Source organism: Lottia gigantea, assembly GCF_000327385.1.
Source record: "Lottia gigantea unplaced genomic scaffold LOTGIsca_17, whole genome shotgun sequence".
Lineage (NCBI taxonomy): Eukaryota > Metazoa > Mollusca > Gastropoda > Lottiidae > Lottia > Lottia gigantea.
In genome coordinates, this window is record NW_008708133.1 from 408,396 (window position 1) to 425,500 (window position 17,105).

At 31.7% G+C, this 17,105-nt stretch overlaps 2 protein-coding genes across 2 annotated transcripts; both read left to right on the forward strand.

Annotated features, from left to right (window-relative positions):
• Nucleotides 1–6,719: 6,719 nt before the first annotated feature.
• On the forward strand, nucleotides 6,720–10,840 carry LOTGIDRAFT_213342 (hypothetical protein; the record flags this gene model as incomplete). Its single annotated transcript, XM_009051548.1, has 3 exons — nucleotides 6,720–7,689; nucleotides 8,858–9,058; nucleotides 9,489–10,840. 3 exons carry the CDS (start codon nucleotides 6,720–6,722, stop codon nucleotides 10,838–10,840), a joined length of 2,523 nt encoding a protein of 840 aa, XP_009049796.1.
• A 4,458-nt stretch (nucleotides 10,841–15,298) lies between these two features.
• Nucleotides 15,299–17,051, forward strand: LOTGIDRAFT_158386 (hypothetical protein; the record flags this gene model as incomplete). Its single annotated transcript, XM_009051549.1, has 2 exons — nucleotides 15,299–16,268; nucleotides 16,831–17,051. 2 exons carry the CDS (start codon nucleotides 15,299–15,301, stop codon nucleotides 17,049–17,051), a joined length of 1,191 nt encoding a protein of 396 aa, XP_009049797.1.
• Between the last annotated feature and the right edge of the window lie 54 nt (nucleotides 17,052–17,105).

The following is a 17,105-nucleotide window of genomic DNA, read 5'->3' on the forward strand; positions in this document are numbered from 1 at the left end:
TTTTTTGAGTTATTGCCCTTGACTTTGTAAACACGCGTCAAAAGTTGTTTTTTGCCCTTGATTAGAGCTGTGTGATTTAATTGTTTGTTGTATTTGGGTTATTGATATTGATTTTAAAAAATTTTGTGGAATTATTCAGCATAAATAATTTCTTCAATATGATAAAATTCGTACTTTAGTCACTAAAGACTGTTTTATTATTTCTAACAGCTGCCAGTGGGCGTATGTTATCTTGCATAACATGTTTGCAGGGCTGTCAAAACATTAAAAAAAATCTGAAGGATACAGTGGCTCACATACGACATATTTCACTTTTAATTTTGAATTAAAAACATTAATTATCACCTAGGTGAAAATTTGGTAATTATTCCTGTAATTTTTAATTTAGAATCTTGTAAAATGTTATTAATTAAAAATTCTTCAATTATCACCTAGGTGAAAATTAAAGTTTTTAATTAAAAATTACACGAATTATCACCTAATTTTCACCTAGGTCAAAATAATTATCATCTGGGTGAAAATTAAAGTTTTTAATTCAAAATAAAAAGTGGAAAATGTTGTATATGAGCCACCGTAGAAAGACATAAAATCAACTTAAAACTGAAGCGAAGGACCCCAAATCTTCATAAGATGCACAACCATTCTCAAGAAAGTTTTTCCTATTATAACAATTGCATCATGAATTATGTGAAAAAGACCAGTTAAGGCCCTTAATAATGATTATCTACATTTGGCAATTTTCATTGTGGGACTTTGCTTTCAGCAAATGTTATCGAAATGTCAATTCTTTTTTTTTTTTTTTTTTTTTTTCGAAATTTACACACCTTCCTGAGCTTAGACTACAATAGTTGCAGCAACCATTCAACATTCACGAACCTTAGATATAGGCGACGATGTGCATAAATATATTTTGGATCTTTTTTGCAAAACCGGAAGTGCTACAGTTCAACATGTGCAAAACTCGAAAATTGGCTCTAGAAGGCGCATTTATGCGTCGATTTTGCTGGGGTTTTCAATTTTAACATCCGGTGGCTAATGTCGACTAGATAGCACTTGAAAAATTTCGAAATTCGAAACTTTGTCGCAAACTTTTTGCGATCAAATTTTTCAATTTTTTTGCTACTTTTTTGTATTTGCATCGATTGATCTGAAATTAAAAAGGAAATAGACATCACTTAAGTAAATGATATGATACAGTCAGATTTTTTACGTCATTTCCGGTTTCGAAGTTTGAGTCACTTCAAGTCCAAAATCGAATTTGTCGAATAACTTCCGGTGAAATTTATCAAAATGAACGGAATTTCGTTGATCGATATAAAATAAAAATCTATGTCCGATTTTAAAATAAAATTCCGACCGGAAGTGATACTTTGGCCGCCATTTTGATTTTCCTGAAACTCTTCGGTTTTATTCAGCCAATTTGGCTGAACCGAATTTCAAAGTTTTGGTGTCAAATGAAAGAACATAAAAATCAAGAAAAAGATCGCAGGAAGCCGATTTTTGAATTTCGATTTTGCTTTTTTGTAATTTGCGATTGAATTTTTTTCAATATTTGATGGCGTATATCTCGTGACCTTGACCTTTGATGACCTTGACCCTTATAGGGTCAAAGGTCATTGACCTTGGCTATCTTTTGATACTTTGACCTTTGACCCCCAACATGTACTTCCGGTTTTATAGCTATCCGTAAAAAGCCAAATTCGCAACTTTGGACTGCTCTAGCACGTGACCTAATTAACCTAGAGGGTTAATTTTTTCGGTTTCCTAATGTGCTTTTCATGCACTTTACATAGATATAGAACAATCGTTCTTTTAAAGCAAAATTGAAATTGGTGATTTTTTCAAATTTGAGTTTTGTTTTACCATATTTGTGTCATTTTGATCTTGGTGTATGTATATCTTATGACCTATTTTATGTAGAACCTTGATATTTGGAATACTACTAGACACTTTGAATATGAATTCACCTATGACAAAAAAATTGGGGTGGGCGTGGCACATCCGGGTTGAATTACTAATTGTTTACATTTTGGGGCTGGGGCATAACTCGCATAGGATACGTTTGTTAAAAAAGGGCCTTTGCACACAATGACCTCATCCTTTTTGGCCAGTTTGTGTTAACAGCTCAGTTGTTTCAGCTTTATAGTTCCAAAAAAGGAACGGGTTTTAACATTTGGATATTTTCATTTTTCGATTTTGACCTTTGTTGACATTTGTTGACCTATATCTTTTGACCTGAATAATGTAGAAGCTTGAAATTTAAAACACAACATAACAATTGGAATATCAATTACCCTATGCAAAAAAAATTAAGGTGGGCGTGGCACATCTGGGTTATATTACTCATTATTGATATTTTTGGCCAGGAGCATAACTCGCAAAGTATAAGTTTGTTCAAAATGGAACTTTGCATACAATTACCTCATATTGTGAGCCACTTTGTCTTAGAATTTCGGTTGTTTCCGCTTCTTAGTTCAAAACAGGTTTTCGAAATTCAAAATTTTCAATTTTTGACCTTGACCTTTGTTGACCTTGACCTTTGTAGGATCAAACGTCATTGGCATTGGCTATCTATTTGTACTTTCATATTTGCTGTCCTATGTCAACTTCAGGTTTTATAGTCGTGTGCAATTAGAAATTTTGATGACGTATATCTCTTGATCTTGACCTTTTTAGACCTTCTCTTTTACAAGATCAAAGGTCATTGACCTTGGCTATCTGCTGATACTTTCATTTGTGAGGTCTGACGTCTACTTCCGGTATTAGAATCTTCTAAAAAATGAAAATTTCTCAACTTTAGACTGTTCTTGCGCTTGATCTAATTATCGTGGAAGGATGATTTTTTCGGGGTCTTTTGCAATTTGCTACATTTGCAAAGTCCCACTCTGTGCCACGAGTGGCTCTAGTCTCTTCTTGTTTCTAGGTTTTTGGAACATAGATAGCAGAAATGTTTAGAAAACATTGGTTTTATGAAAGACAAGCATCATAAAGTTCTTTAATATATGAAAATTTGTATTGTAAATCTAACATTGTTATGTATTTTTGACAGCATGGTATAGTGGTATGTAACCTTGCCTTCTAAGCTATCACATAATATTAATCAACTATTAGTCATTTCCCTTTAGACTTGAAATTTGAATAAAGTATCATTTTCTTTTATTTCAATATGTACGCCTATATTTTAATCTGTTTCATAAAATAGAAAACCACACACCATTTCACACAATAAATTTCAAGTCAAAAAAAAAAATCTGCTAAGAAAAACAAGAGTAGTTTCAAGAGCATAAAAGGTGCCTTTCCACATGGACAGACACACAATTCAATATGAATTTCTAATTCATCATTTTTTATACTCTCACATGAAAGGGGGGGGGGGGGGGTATATTGTTGTCACTCCGTCCACAACTGCTAACACTGTAAACTGTACACTATAGAAGGCACAATTCTTGACTGATTTTGATAAAACTTGGTATGATTGTTTGTAATTCCCAAGGATGAACGCTGTTGAAAATCGGAAAAATTGTAAGATAATTAGTATGTTATTGCCTTTGTTCTTGAAAACGCGTTTAATTTTGTAGTCTGTAAACACTCTAGAAGGCACAATTCTGGACAGATTTTGACGAAACTTGGTGTGAGAGTTTGTTATCAACCAGGGATGAACCCTATTGAAAATCAGATTAATCGAAAAATATTTACTATGAGTTATTGCCCTTGTTCTTGAATTGTTTGTGAACACGATAGAGAGCTGGTTTCTTGATGGATTTTGACGAAACTTGGTCAAACCTATTGAAAATCAGAAAAATATTTAGTATGAGATGACAATATTTTCATTTTTTGAGGCCAATTAAGGTGATATTGAGGACTATAATGAGTAATACCATATATATAACTCTTCATCCTAATTCTTTCTTGAGCTGGCTGTCCATGATTTATTGTGATTGTGTGCCCTCTAATGTCCACAAGGATTTTTACGCCCTTAACTTTTGTATCTATTTTCCTTCACAAATAAAGAAAATTAACGTGGTATTTCCTGAATGTAATAATATACTTGATTTATTTCCAAGATGCCCTAGAGTTTTAATTTCTTGTTCACAAATTGTAGGCTTAAAAGCACTGGGGCTGAAAGCTAGAAGTTTCAAAATGTTCATATAAGGTCTCACTGCCATGCTCAGAGCTGTGTATTACACAATTTTTGTAAGATTTAGACGAAACTCAGTAAAATTGTTAATTATTACCGTATTGAAAATCAAAATAATTTAAAAATATTTGATATGAGTTATTGCCCTTCTTCTTGAAAACTTGCTAAATTTTAGTCTGTTAACACTGAAGAAGGCACAATTCTCAACAGATTTTTAAAGAAACTTATTGGAATTGTTTATTGTCACCGAGGATGATAATCAAAAAAATAAGAAAAAGGCTGTGAATAAACTTCTTGTAAGATGAAAAGTAAATCTCGGAATGTTTCATTTACTGATAGCTTTTGTACCAGACAACTTGGCTGCCATTACAATTGTGGGTGTATCATATGTCTGTCTGTCTGTTCGCATTTCCTGTAGGTAAAATATAGGCTGCAGTTTTTGTCTTATCTTGATGAAACTTGGTATGCATGTATATATAGATGATATCGGTCAAGTTCGTAATTGGTAGTAATCAGATGAACGGTTTCGGAGTTATTGCCCTTGACTAAATAAAAATGCGGCAAATATGACTTGTAGGCATAATAGAGGCTGCAGTTTTTATACGCTCACACATAAGATGGGGGCGTATATTGTAATCACCCTGTCGGTCCGTCCGTTCACATTTGGATCATGCTCACTCTACAGGCTACAATTCTTTACAGATTCTTTTGATTTTGATTTTGATTTTGTGTGTCAATGTCATTATGAAGATGATCCCTATCAATTTTCGTGATGATCGGATAATTTTTCATCGAAATATCGTGTCTGACTTGACGTTTCACTCTATTAGCTATATTGTGATCATTTATACTGATGAGATCTTGGTCAAGTTTAAATTTGATGATTTTTCCATGATCGTTTTTTGAGTTATTGCCCTTGACTTAAAAAACATGCGTCAAAATTTGTTTGTGAATACAAAAGAGACTACAGTTTTCAACAGATTTTAATGAAATTTGGTGTGATCATGTATATTGATGAGATCTTGGACAAGTTCGAATTTGATGATGTTTCGATGAAAGGTTTGACTTATGAAAAACGCGTCAAAATTTGTTTGTGAACACATTAGAGACTACAATTTTCAATTGATTTTAATGAAACATGGTTTGATCATGTATATTGATGAGATAATTTGATGTATTTTGGTTAATTGATTTTTATTTGTAATTTGGTATATTGATTTTTAAAAATTTGGTGAAATTTCTTAGCATAAATAACTGTCGGTAAATATAATTATATATCATTGAATTCAAACTATTAAAATTTCTTTGATATGAGAAAATTCATACTTTAATCATTAATGACTGTTTTATCATTTCTGACAGCTGTCAGTGGACGTTTGTTACCTTGCCTGGCAAGCTATCTTTATTCGATCTTGTTGAAACTTTGTATGCATATTAGGGCTGGGCGATATACCAGTATCAAGATAGGAATTTATATCCTTAGTTATATTGCCTGATTAAAAAAGAATTATCACAATATTGTGATATATGGTTGGTATCATGATATATCGTCAAAAGTTTGTTATTGCCCTTAACTCAGCAAAAACAGGCCAAATTTGGCTTGAAGGCACGATAGAGGCAGTTTTAATATGATCTTTTGAAACCTTGTATGCATGTATGTTGATCAAATAGCACTCATCTGATTATGGAGTTATTGCCCTTGACTTAGAAAAAATGGGTCAAATTTGGCATGTAAGCACAATAAAGGCTACACTTATTTACCTGATCTCGATGAAACTTGTTATACATTGATATTGGTCAAGTTCGAAATTGACAATATTTTGTATTTTTTAGGAATTGGCCTTGACTTTTAAAGGGTGTTATATTTGATCTGTAAAGATTATAGAGGCTACAGTAGTCTTATTTATTCAATTTTGATGAAATTTGAAAAAAAGGTGTATGTTGATGAGACCTTGTCTATGTTTAAATTAGCTGATTAACTGTTTTTGAGGTATTGCTTTGACTTATAAAATATATCTAAAGGGGCATTCCTCTGATTTGGTCAAATTTTTGAAAACTATACACCAAAACCTGGAGAAATATGTTCCTTAACAGGCCTGAACGCATCTGAAAGTTTGAAATAAAAAAATCCAGCCGACTATTTGAAATGTTAAACTAAGCTTGCATATACTGTTAAAGTTTGTTATACTTTTTGGAAGCTAATAGAAAATTACAACTGAATGGATTTAAGTAACATAAAAGCTCAATTGTGGGGAAATATGTCTACTAGTATTTTAAAGGTTTCAATTTATAACATAGAGCCAATGCAAAGCCAAACGCTAAAACTAGGTCAAACTGCTTAATTAACAATTAGTCATCTCTGTTTTTGAGTAACCCTTTTAAAACAAATTCAGCATAATTTAGAAATATTTTCAAGTATAATTTACAATGTTTTTGGTAATGAAAACTTTTTACAAAAAAATGTCCCTTTGAGATTATGAGAAAACACATTACTAAAGACTTTACCATTTCTGACAGCTGGTGGTGGGTGTATGTTACGTTGCCTGGCAAGCTATCTTTTATTATTTTATTTTCAGGTGGAATGGCCAGTCAACATAATAAATGTATTGGTAATTGTTTCAACAAATATGGTAGAATTATAGCCAATAATCCATGGTGGTTTATAATAATACCAGTTATTATATGTGGATTGTTTGGGATTGGACTAATAAAACTTACCAGTGAATCAGATATAGAGACACTCTATGTACCTATAAATAGTCAATCTGAAGAAGATAGAAGGACTGTTGAAAAATTGTTTCCTGATAAATCTGATTCAAATTACTTTGTTCAGAGTTTAGCTAGACTTAATATGTATGGTGATATTATTTTTAAATCCAAAAATGGTGGAAATGCTTTAAGACTTGATGTAATAGATGAAATTAGAAGTGTTGTGTCCAAGGTGAAAGAATTTACTATTAATTATAATGGTACAGATATAAATTATTCCCATGTTTGTGCTGTACTTGGTGGACAATGTTTTATAACTGGAGAATACATTCTTCATCCCAATTTTCTAACTTTATTTGAAACTGAGGACATTACCTATCCAATATGGAGAACTATTAACGGTACTCAAGAGGATGTATCAAAGTCAATGAATGGTATCAGTAAAAATGGAACATTGCAGTCAGTAATTACCATCAAAATTATCTTCAACCTACGCCAAACTGATGTCGCCATGAGTAAAATATGGGAAGAAAAGTTTGTAACTGAAATGTCAAATCTCACAACTAATTTAACTGATTTTGTTTTTTCAACATCAACATCTTTGGACAAAGAACTCTCTGCTAACACTGGACAAGATATTACTTCCTTTTCTTTATCATTTACTGCATTGATAGTTTATGCTTCTTTTGTTGCTTCAAGTGGTAACTGTGTAGCTAATAGAAGTCATTTGGCCCGTGCAGGAGTTATGGGGGTAGCATTTGCTATCCTAGCTGCCTTTGGTCTCTGTGCACCAATCGTAAATTTTGTTGACATAGTTGGTGTGATGCCATTTTTAGCATTAGGTAAGTAATCTATTTCACATTGTAATTATGAATGTTATTGCCAACAATGTCGATGAGTTTACTTTGTGCAATTTCAAATCTCTAACAAAACAATTGACCCTGCTTTGGGTACTATTTTGCTGAAATATAAAACTTGGTGTGATCTTTGGAATTCATAAGATCTCGGACAAGTTCTAACTTGACGCATTTTCGATGAATGGTTTTTGAGTTATTGCCCTTGACTTTGTTAAAACGTGTTGAAATTTGTTAAAAATAGTTCGTGAGCAGGATTGAAGCTACAGTTTTCAACCGATTCTGATGAAACTTGGTGTGATTATTGGAATTGATAAGATCTCGGACAAGTTCTAACTTGACGCATTTCTGATAAACGGTTTTTGAGTTATTGCCCTTGACTTTGTAAAAACGCGTCAATATTTGTTCGTGAGCACAATAAAAGCTACAGTTTTCAACCAAATTTGATCAAACTTGTTATGATCATTGGAATTGATAAGATCTCGGACAAGTTCTAACTTAAGGTATTTTCAATGAACGCTTTCGGAGATATTTCCCTTGACTTTGTAAAACGCTGCAAAATTTGTTTGTGAGCACAATAGAAGCTACAGTTTTCAACCGATTTTGATGAAAATTGGTGTGATCAATGGAATTGATAAGATCTCGGACAAGTTCTAACTTGACGATGAACGGTTTTTGAGTTATTGCCCTTGACTTATGAAAAACGTGTCAAAATTTGTTAGTGAGCACAATAGACGGTACAGTTTTCAACCGATTTTGATGAAACTTGGTGTGATCATTGGAATTGATAAGATCTTGGACAAGTTCTAACTTGAGATATTTTTGATGAACTTTTTTTGAGTTATTGCCCTTGACTTTGTGAACACGCGTCAAAAGTTGTTTTTTGCCCTTGATTAGGGCTGTGTGATTTGTTGTATTTGTATAATTGATATTGATGTTAAAAATTTTGTGGAATTACTCAGCATAAATAACTGGCATATATATGTAATTGAATTCAAACTAATTAAAATTTCTTCAAAATGAAAAAATTCGTACTTTAGTCACTAAAGACTGTTTTATCATTTCTGGCAGCTGCCAGTGGGCGTATGTTACCTTGCCTCACAAGCTATCTTAGTAGTATTTTATGTATAATAATGAAAGTTTATTTTAATTTTAGGAGTTGGTATTGATTGTATGTTTGTTATCATGTCAGAATGGGCAGAACATTATGATGAAACTTCTGTAGAAGATCAAATGGGTGCAACATTGGAGAAATGTGGTGGATCTATTAGTATAGCATCGTTAACTGATATCATAGCTTTTCTTATTGGTGTTTCATCGAGTTTTATCAGTATAAGAAACTTTTGTGTTTATACAGGTAACCATTTTCAGTATTACTCATTGAAAAAAGTCACTTGCTGATCTAATAATGTAGTGTCAGTTCATAGACTGACTTGTAACAGCTGCTTGTGGTTCATTTACCTTGGACAAAATAAAGGGAAACTTTAATCTCTGTGATAAGCATTGACATCTTTCGAAATCTAACCTTCATCAATGCTGTGCAAGTTGTTAGATGGATCTTGCCAATGAAGCTAGTCTTAAGGTAATAGAGACTACAAGTTGCTGTACAATTCTCAAAATCACAATTTGATTTGGTTAGAAATATTTGATGGCAAGGGCAAGAAGGTTCATTTTGACCAGCAAACTATGATGCAATACAGGTTAAATTGATCCCTGTACATGTATTAGGAAATAGGGATAAAAATCAGTGACTTTTTAAGCACAAATTTTATTTTGTTTCATTTCAGCCATGGCGTTGTTCTTCAGCTTTGTCCTTCACTTAACATTTTTTCTGGGTTGTTTGGCAATTCACGGTAAAAGAGTAAGAGACCGTCGACATTGTGTCACTTGTCAGAAGATTAATGAAGATCATAAATGTAAGAATGAATGGAAAGTACCAACAAAACGAGAAGATGATGAAAGTTTATGTGAGAAATTACCTCAACTTCTTTTGAGAATTTCAATTTCCACGCCCATTATAATAGTTGTTAAGATTGTCATTATAATTTTATTTTTAGGTTATTTAGGTGCATCTGGTTGGGGTATTTATAATTTACGACAAGGTTTGCTTTTAAGTAATTTAGTACATGAAAAGTCATATTTTTACAGTTATCAAATATGGAGTCGTGAGAATTATCAGATGGTCTTATCAATATCTGTTGTGTTTAAAGATGTTGATTATTTAGACCCAAATCAAGTCTCTGGTATGGAAAAGATCTTAAAGATTGTTGAAGATGATTCTATGATTGCTGATGGTTCGTTGATATGCTGGTTTAATGCCTTTAAAAGTAGTGTACCAGGCTTTAATAATGATACAGATAGAAATACATTTATAGCACAGTCACAAAGTTTCTTGTCGCAAGCAATTGTTTTTTCCAATGATGTTACTTTCATGTCTGATGGGTCTGATATTCTGGCATCAAGATGTCACTTTATAACAGAGGCCATCCCTGATTCCAAAGACCAGGGCAATCTAATGTTACGTCTAAGGGAGATAACTTCCAAATCTTATTTGAATATTTTCCCGTTCAGTGCTCCATTTATATATTTTGAACAATATGTAATGGTGTTACCAAGTACCCTACAGACAATGGGTATTGCAGTAGCTTGTATGTTTGTTATTACTATTTTATTTATGCCCCACCCTATCATGGTAACACTGGTCACCCTTAATATGTTCAGTATCTTGGCAGGAATTTTAGGTTTCCTTTACTACTGGGATTTATCATTAAGTTCTATCACTATGATACATTTAATCATGAGTGTGGGATTTTCTGTAGATTTCAGTGCCCATGTTTGTCATGGTTTCATTTCCTCGGATTCAGTATCCAGACATGAGAGAACTAAAGATGCATTAAGAGTGTCGGCTGCACCAATTTTAAATGGAGGAATATCATCTCTGCTTGGCATATGCACTCTTATTTGGTCTCAGTCTTACGTCTTCAGATCCTTTTTCAAAATTATGGTCTTGGTCATAACTTTTGGCTTAGCTCATTCTCTGTTGCTATTACCAGTTGTTTTGTCTATATGTGGTCCAAAGAAAACACAAGGAAAATCAGAGGATGAAGACGTAGAAGAAGAAAAGAGTCACATGGTCTAAGTTAAATATAGAAAATACATATATGTTGACTTTGCTAGACATAAAACGAACTAAAATTTCTATCTCTGGTAGAAAATATCCTTGATGTGAACAGGTTCAACTTTTTATCACATTGTGCTTCTTTAGGTCAAAGATCAGGGGTTGAGAAATATTGCTGTTCCTTAAGTGTAGTAACCATTGATATTGTTACCCTAGGCTAGACTGTCTGCAAGTTTCAGTGTCACAGGCTAGCGCAATTAATTATTTTTCCTTAATCCCCATTTATGAGTAGACATCACATCAAATAATGGGAAAAATTTTCAACATATACTATCTATATACTAATCAGGATGCATTCTGTAAAGCTAATTATGATTTATAACATATACCGTGTAGTAATAGATCATAGATTATAAAATTGTCCAACATAAACACTTAATATGAGAATTAAGGATCGTATTTGAAATCTCTACCCTCATGTTGATTGGTATGCATTGATAAATGGATAATATCTCAGTCAACTTGATTTTTATTAAGTGTCTTTGACTTGTACTTGTAATTTGTTAAATAAAGCTTGTCAACGCGATTGAAGCTTTACTTACATCCAGTCACGTTGGTACTTAATATTCATAGGAATGTTGATCATATTGGAGTCAAGTTAGAAATTGACAATATCTTTTATGTTTTTTTTTTTTCAATTTTGACTTAAACACAGTGCTTTTTATACACCCACATGAAATGGGGGGCGTATATTGCCGTCACCCATGTCCATCTGTCGGTCGGTCCACAATTGCTCGTAAACACTCTACAAGACACAATTCTTGATGGATTTTGATGAAACTTAGTTCGTTAATCACCCAAGGATAAACCCTATTGAAATTCAGCAGAATCGAAAAATATGTAGTATAAGTTATTGCCCTTGTTCTTGAAAACGTGTTCAATTTTTAGCTCGTAAACACTCTAGAAGGGACAATTGTTGATGGATTTTAACGAAACTTGGCATGAGTGTTCGTAATCACCCAAGGATGAACCCTATTGAAAATCAGAAGAATTGAAAAATATTTAGTATGAGTTATTGCCCTTGTTCTTGAAAAGGCGTTCAAGTTTTAGCTTGTAAACACTCTAGATGGGACAATTCCTGACAGATTTTGACGAAACTTGGTTTGAATGTTCGTTATCACCCAAGGATGAACCCTATTGAAAATCAGAAGAATTGAAAAATATTTAGTACGAGTTATTGCCCTTGTTCTTGAAACACGTTCAATTTTTAGCTCGTAAACACTCTAGAAGGCACAATTCTTGACAGATTTTGACGAAACTTGGTGTGAATGTTCGTTATCAGCCAAGGATGAACCCTATTGAAAATCAGAAGAATTGAAAAATATTTAGTATGAGTTATTGCCCTTGTTCTTGAAACACGTTCAATTTTTAGCTCGTAAACACTCTAGAAGGCATAATTCTTGACAGATTTTGACGAAACTTGGTGTGAGTGTTCATAATCAACCAAGGATGAACCCTATTGAAAATCAGAAGAATTGAAAAATATTTAGTTTGAGTTATTGCCCTTGTTCTTGAAAACGCGTTCAAGTTTTAGCTTGTAAACACTCTAAAAGGGACAATTCCTGACAGATTTTGACGAAACTTGGTGTGAATGTTCCTTATCACCCAAGGATGAACCCTATTGAAAATCAGAAGAATTGAAAAATATTTAGTATGAGTTATTGCCCTTGCTCTTTCATATTTTTATTTAAAATCAAAGATGCCAGTGATCGTATATTACCTTGCCTGGCAAGCTATCTTTAATAATCTGAAGTATTTTTTTGACCTAGTCATTTTTGTTTGTATTTATATATAAATTTTATCAGTTATTGTTTATGTTTTATATGTGTATTTACATTAAGCATAATATGTAATATTATATAATAATGTATACAAATTCTGTCACTTAGAATAAAGGTAATTGTCATTGATTGTCTTGTTATTCTTCTTATAGCAACTTCTCTTTAAATATAACAAAGTAAAGATGGTTTCCACCCAGACTGGATCTTGACCAGAAATCTCTTGTTAGAGTCTCTATAGACTGACTGAGAAAAAAGGATGCTTAGCAATCAAAAAACGTGTTGTTTTTTTTCTGAAACATATTTGCATAATACCTCTTGAAAATATTTTGAAGTTGTAACTTGGAGACCAGTGAAAGCAAAGTTTAAGTTGTATGCTAATTTCATTTCATAAACTACAATATATTTGAATAATAACAATTTTGGAGTAAGAATTTTTAGGTTGACAGATGAAGAATACTATACTAACTCCCAAAAAAAAAAGACCTAAATTCCCTACAAAACATCCTACATTTCATAAATTCTTACACTTAAAAAAGACCTAAATTCCCTACATTTCATAAAACATCCTACATTTCATACACCAAAAAACACCTTCAATCAATTTCCTTCATTCCATCAAAAAAGCATATTAAAAATACTCTTATATAAAATAACATCCTTGTTTCGCTTAACATCCGGTTTTTAATAACCTCGTTTTAAGTAATGTTATTTTCAGTCTAGAAAAAGGGAGATAACTCTTGTTTTGAAAAAAAAACAGACTAAATTAATTCATTTAAAAATAGGATGAGTTAAATTCTAAAAAACGAACAACACAGATTCGAAGATTATTCGGGCGACGGTTTCTTTTCTTCATTATTTTCTCTAGGTAAAACAATAATTCCAAAAGTAGCTACCATTGTTTCAAAAAACAAATCACTCATTTCAACCGGAGCGAAAGCCATCGGCTCAATCGCGGAAGCGGGAAAGAGTATAAGCGACGCAGTGAAAAAGTCTGACGAGTTGAAAGAATTAGAGCTAATAAGAGATCTTCGAAACAGGAGATTAGAAGAAAGGAAAGGAAAAGGTTTTAAAGTCATAGGATAAAAATGATAGTCGCTCACGCTCCAAAAACTTATTTCGGTTCAGGAGATATACAAAAATCATTGGGTTCTCTTCCTGGATTTCCATGGGCGAAATATCCCGGAGAAAAACATCTTCCCGGTCATAATTACACCGGTCCAGGTAGTAGGTTAGATCTACGATTAGACGAAAACGATAAACCCAAACTAGGGGAAGAACCAGTCAATAGAGTTGACGCCGCTTCGCTTAAACACGACATACTATACAGAAACACAGACATAAACTTCAGACACGAAGCAGACAGACAAATGATAATCGAGCTTGAAAATATTCCAAATCCAACTTTCAAAGAGAGAATGGAAAGAGCATTAATCATAAAACTCTTGAAAGCAAAGATGAAATTAGGCATGGGATTAGCGGATGAAATTCACAAAGAATTTAGAAAAACTAAAAACTTTTTAAAAGTAAAAGTGTTTGAAAAAGATGAAATATGATCAGCCGATTTAATTCATATGCCAGTCAAAAGAGGATTTAAATATTGCTTAACAGTTATAGATTTGTATACGAGATATGTATGGGTTATTCCTTTGAAAAACAAAACGGGATTATCAGTCAAACACGCATTTGAAACGATTATGAAACAATCTAACCGACATCCAGAAAAACTGTGGGTAGATAAAGGAAGTGAATTTCATAACAAAAATATGAAATCTCTGGGATTTGAAATTTACAGCACGCATAACGAAGGTAAAGCTGTAGTAATAGAAAGATTTAACAGGACTCTAAAAAATAAATTATTCAAAAAATTCACGGAATAAAATATTACCAGTTGTTGTCGATGAATACAATAACAAAATTCATTCTTCTATAGGTGTCACACCAACAGAGGCCTCGAGTAATCCAAATACTATAAAGTAAATTAACGCGCAACATAACTACGAAAATGAAATAAAGAATTTAAATATCAAACCTAAATTTAAAGTCGGAGATCGAGTTCGTATTTTCAAATATAAAAGCAAATTCGAAAAAGGTTACGTTGGATACTGGACGAACGAAATATTAAATTTAAATTTATGTTCAAAATATTATTGAATGTGTTTTATCAGAATGTAATACAATTTTTTTCAAACATAAACTACGTATATATTTAAAAAAACCGACTTTTAAAAATGAATGAATTTCTCGATAAATATGGAACCGATACAACCACAAACTTTCAACTTATTAGATGGGCAAAAGAGTTAAATATATCACCGTTTTATTATTGTATGAGAGATGAAATAAATGATCTGAAATATAAGAAAGGTAAATTTTATGCGATAACAAATATACATACTTCCGATCAAAAAGTTCATCATTCTGCTTTGTACAAAGACTCTAACTTATATTTCTTCGATTCTTATGGATTAGAACCCACTGAAGAGATAATGCAATTGACTAATAAACCAATCAAATGTTCTTCCTTTCAAATTCAATTACCGGGACAAAAGTTTTGTGGTCAGCTTTAACTTTGGGTCTTATATCAATTGAGTTTAGGAAAACAGTTCGAAGAAATTGCAATAAATTTAACTCAATAAAAATGGCGAACAAGTTTGGATTAGGTTCTTTATCTTTAGAAACTAAAAAACCTAACACTACAACGTGGATTAATAAAGCGAAACCTTACTTCGTGGATCAAATCGGAGACACTCTTCAAGGTGATTTAGATATGAACAATTTTAGCATAACTAATTTAAAGTCTCCGGAAAACGATAATGACGCTGTTCACAAGAAACATTTACGGGAACAAATAAATTCAATTGAAGTAAATAAAAACCATTTAGAAGATAAAATAAGTAATGTGAAAAGATTCTTCAAACGTCAACTAAATAATAAAAATTTTGTTAATGATACTAAACTACAACAAGAGGTACAAAGATTAATAAGTTTTATTCAAAAAGAATTGGTCAACGTAGCGAATAAAACTGAGTTACAAAATTTAATTTCATTAATATCTGAATTAGAGGATAAGATTGCAAAACAAAAATTAGACATTCAACAATTGATAGATAACATTCCAGATGAAAATGAAGATACGTTTCAACAGGAATTAAATGCTCTGGAAACTAAACTTAACACTGAATTACAAAAAGAACTAACAAATATTAAAAAACAAATACAAAACATAGATGATAGCGAAATCAAAACCTATATTCATCAACAAATACAAAACATAGATGATATCGAAATCAAACCCTATATTCAACAACAAATACAAAACATAGATGATAGCGAAATCAAAACCTATATTCATCAACAAATACAGAACATTGATGATAGTGTTATTCAACAACAGATAACCACTATTAATAACCTAGTTTTAAAACAGGATAAAAATATAGTTGCATTAGAAAAAAAGTTTCTCAAGAAAGAATCATATTATTTCAATCTTCCATTTAAAAATTTGAGATATTACAATACTTCTATTACTGATAATATTGATAAATCAAGAGATTATGAATATAAAAAATATGGATTTACACTAAATATTAGAGAATATTCTCCAACAGGTATTGATTACCCCCAATATATTTTTGATACAGATGCAGGTTTTTATTCATCACCTTTTACTTTTCAAGGAAAACTTACAATTAAAATAACATTTCCTATACTGGTAAAAGTTGATTCATTATTCTTCAAACAACACTGACGTATTTCATTAAATAATAAATTTATCGCTTTTAAAGTTCTTCAGTTTATCAATGGCACAAAAAATGTAGAAACTAAAGAATTAAAAATTAAAGACGAAAACAGCAAGGAAAATCACTTATATGAAATTAAAACAAATGAAAATATATAGATAGGTTTAGAATGTTAATCATACCAGATAATAAAATAGATCAATTTGTATTGATTGAATTTGATATGTTATTGGAAACGGAAACTCCACCATCAATGAATATTATTAGAAATCCAGAACCACAAAAAGAAACAAACACTTATGAGTTTTTACAAACATCAGACTTTGAATAAGTAAAACTATATTTTGTTAATAATGATATATTTACCTCAATTGATATTCATAAAAGTCAACAAAAACAAAAATTTCATCTCGTGGATTGATTACTTTAGGTTTTACATCAAAACAGAAAGCTCATTATAAAAGGAAAACAGAAATTTTAAATACAGATCTTAATAAATTGTTTATATTTTTCGAAAGATCGAGAGAAGACAAGAACATAACAGTTGAAGAATTAGAAAAATTCAATGAAATTTTAGATAAATTTGATGTAGAAATATCATCAATAAAAGTTAAAAATTCCCAGTTAAAAATAGTTACTTTAAAAATATGAATAAAATTGAAATTTTAGACGATGAAAAATTCATATCAAATGAACTTTTTTACG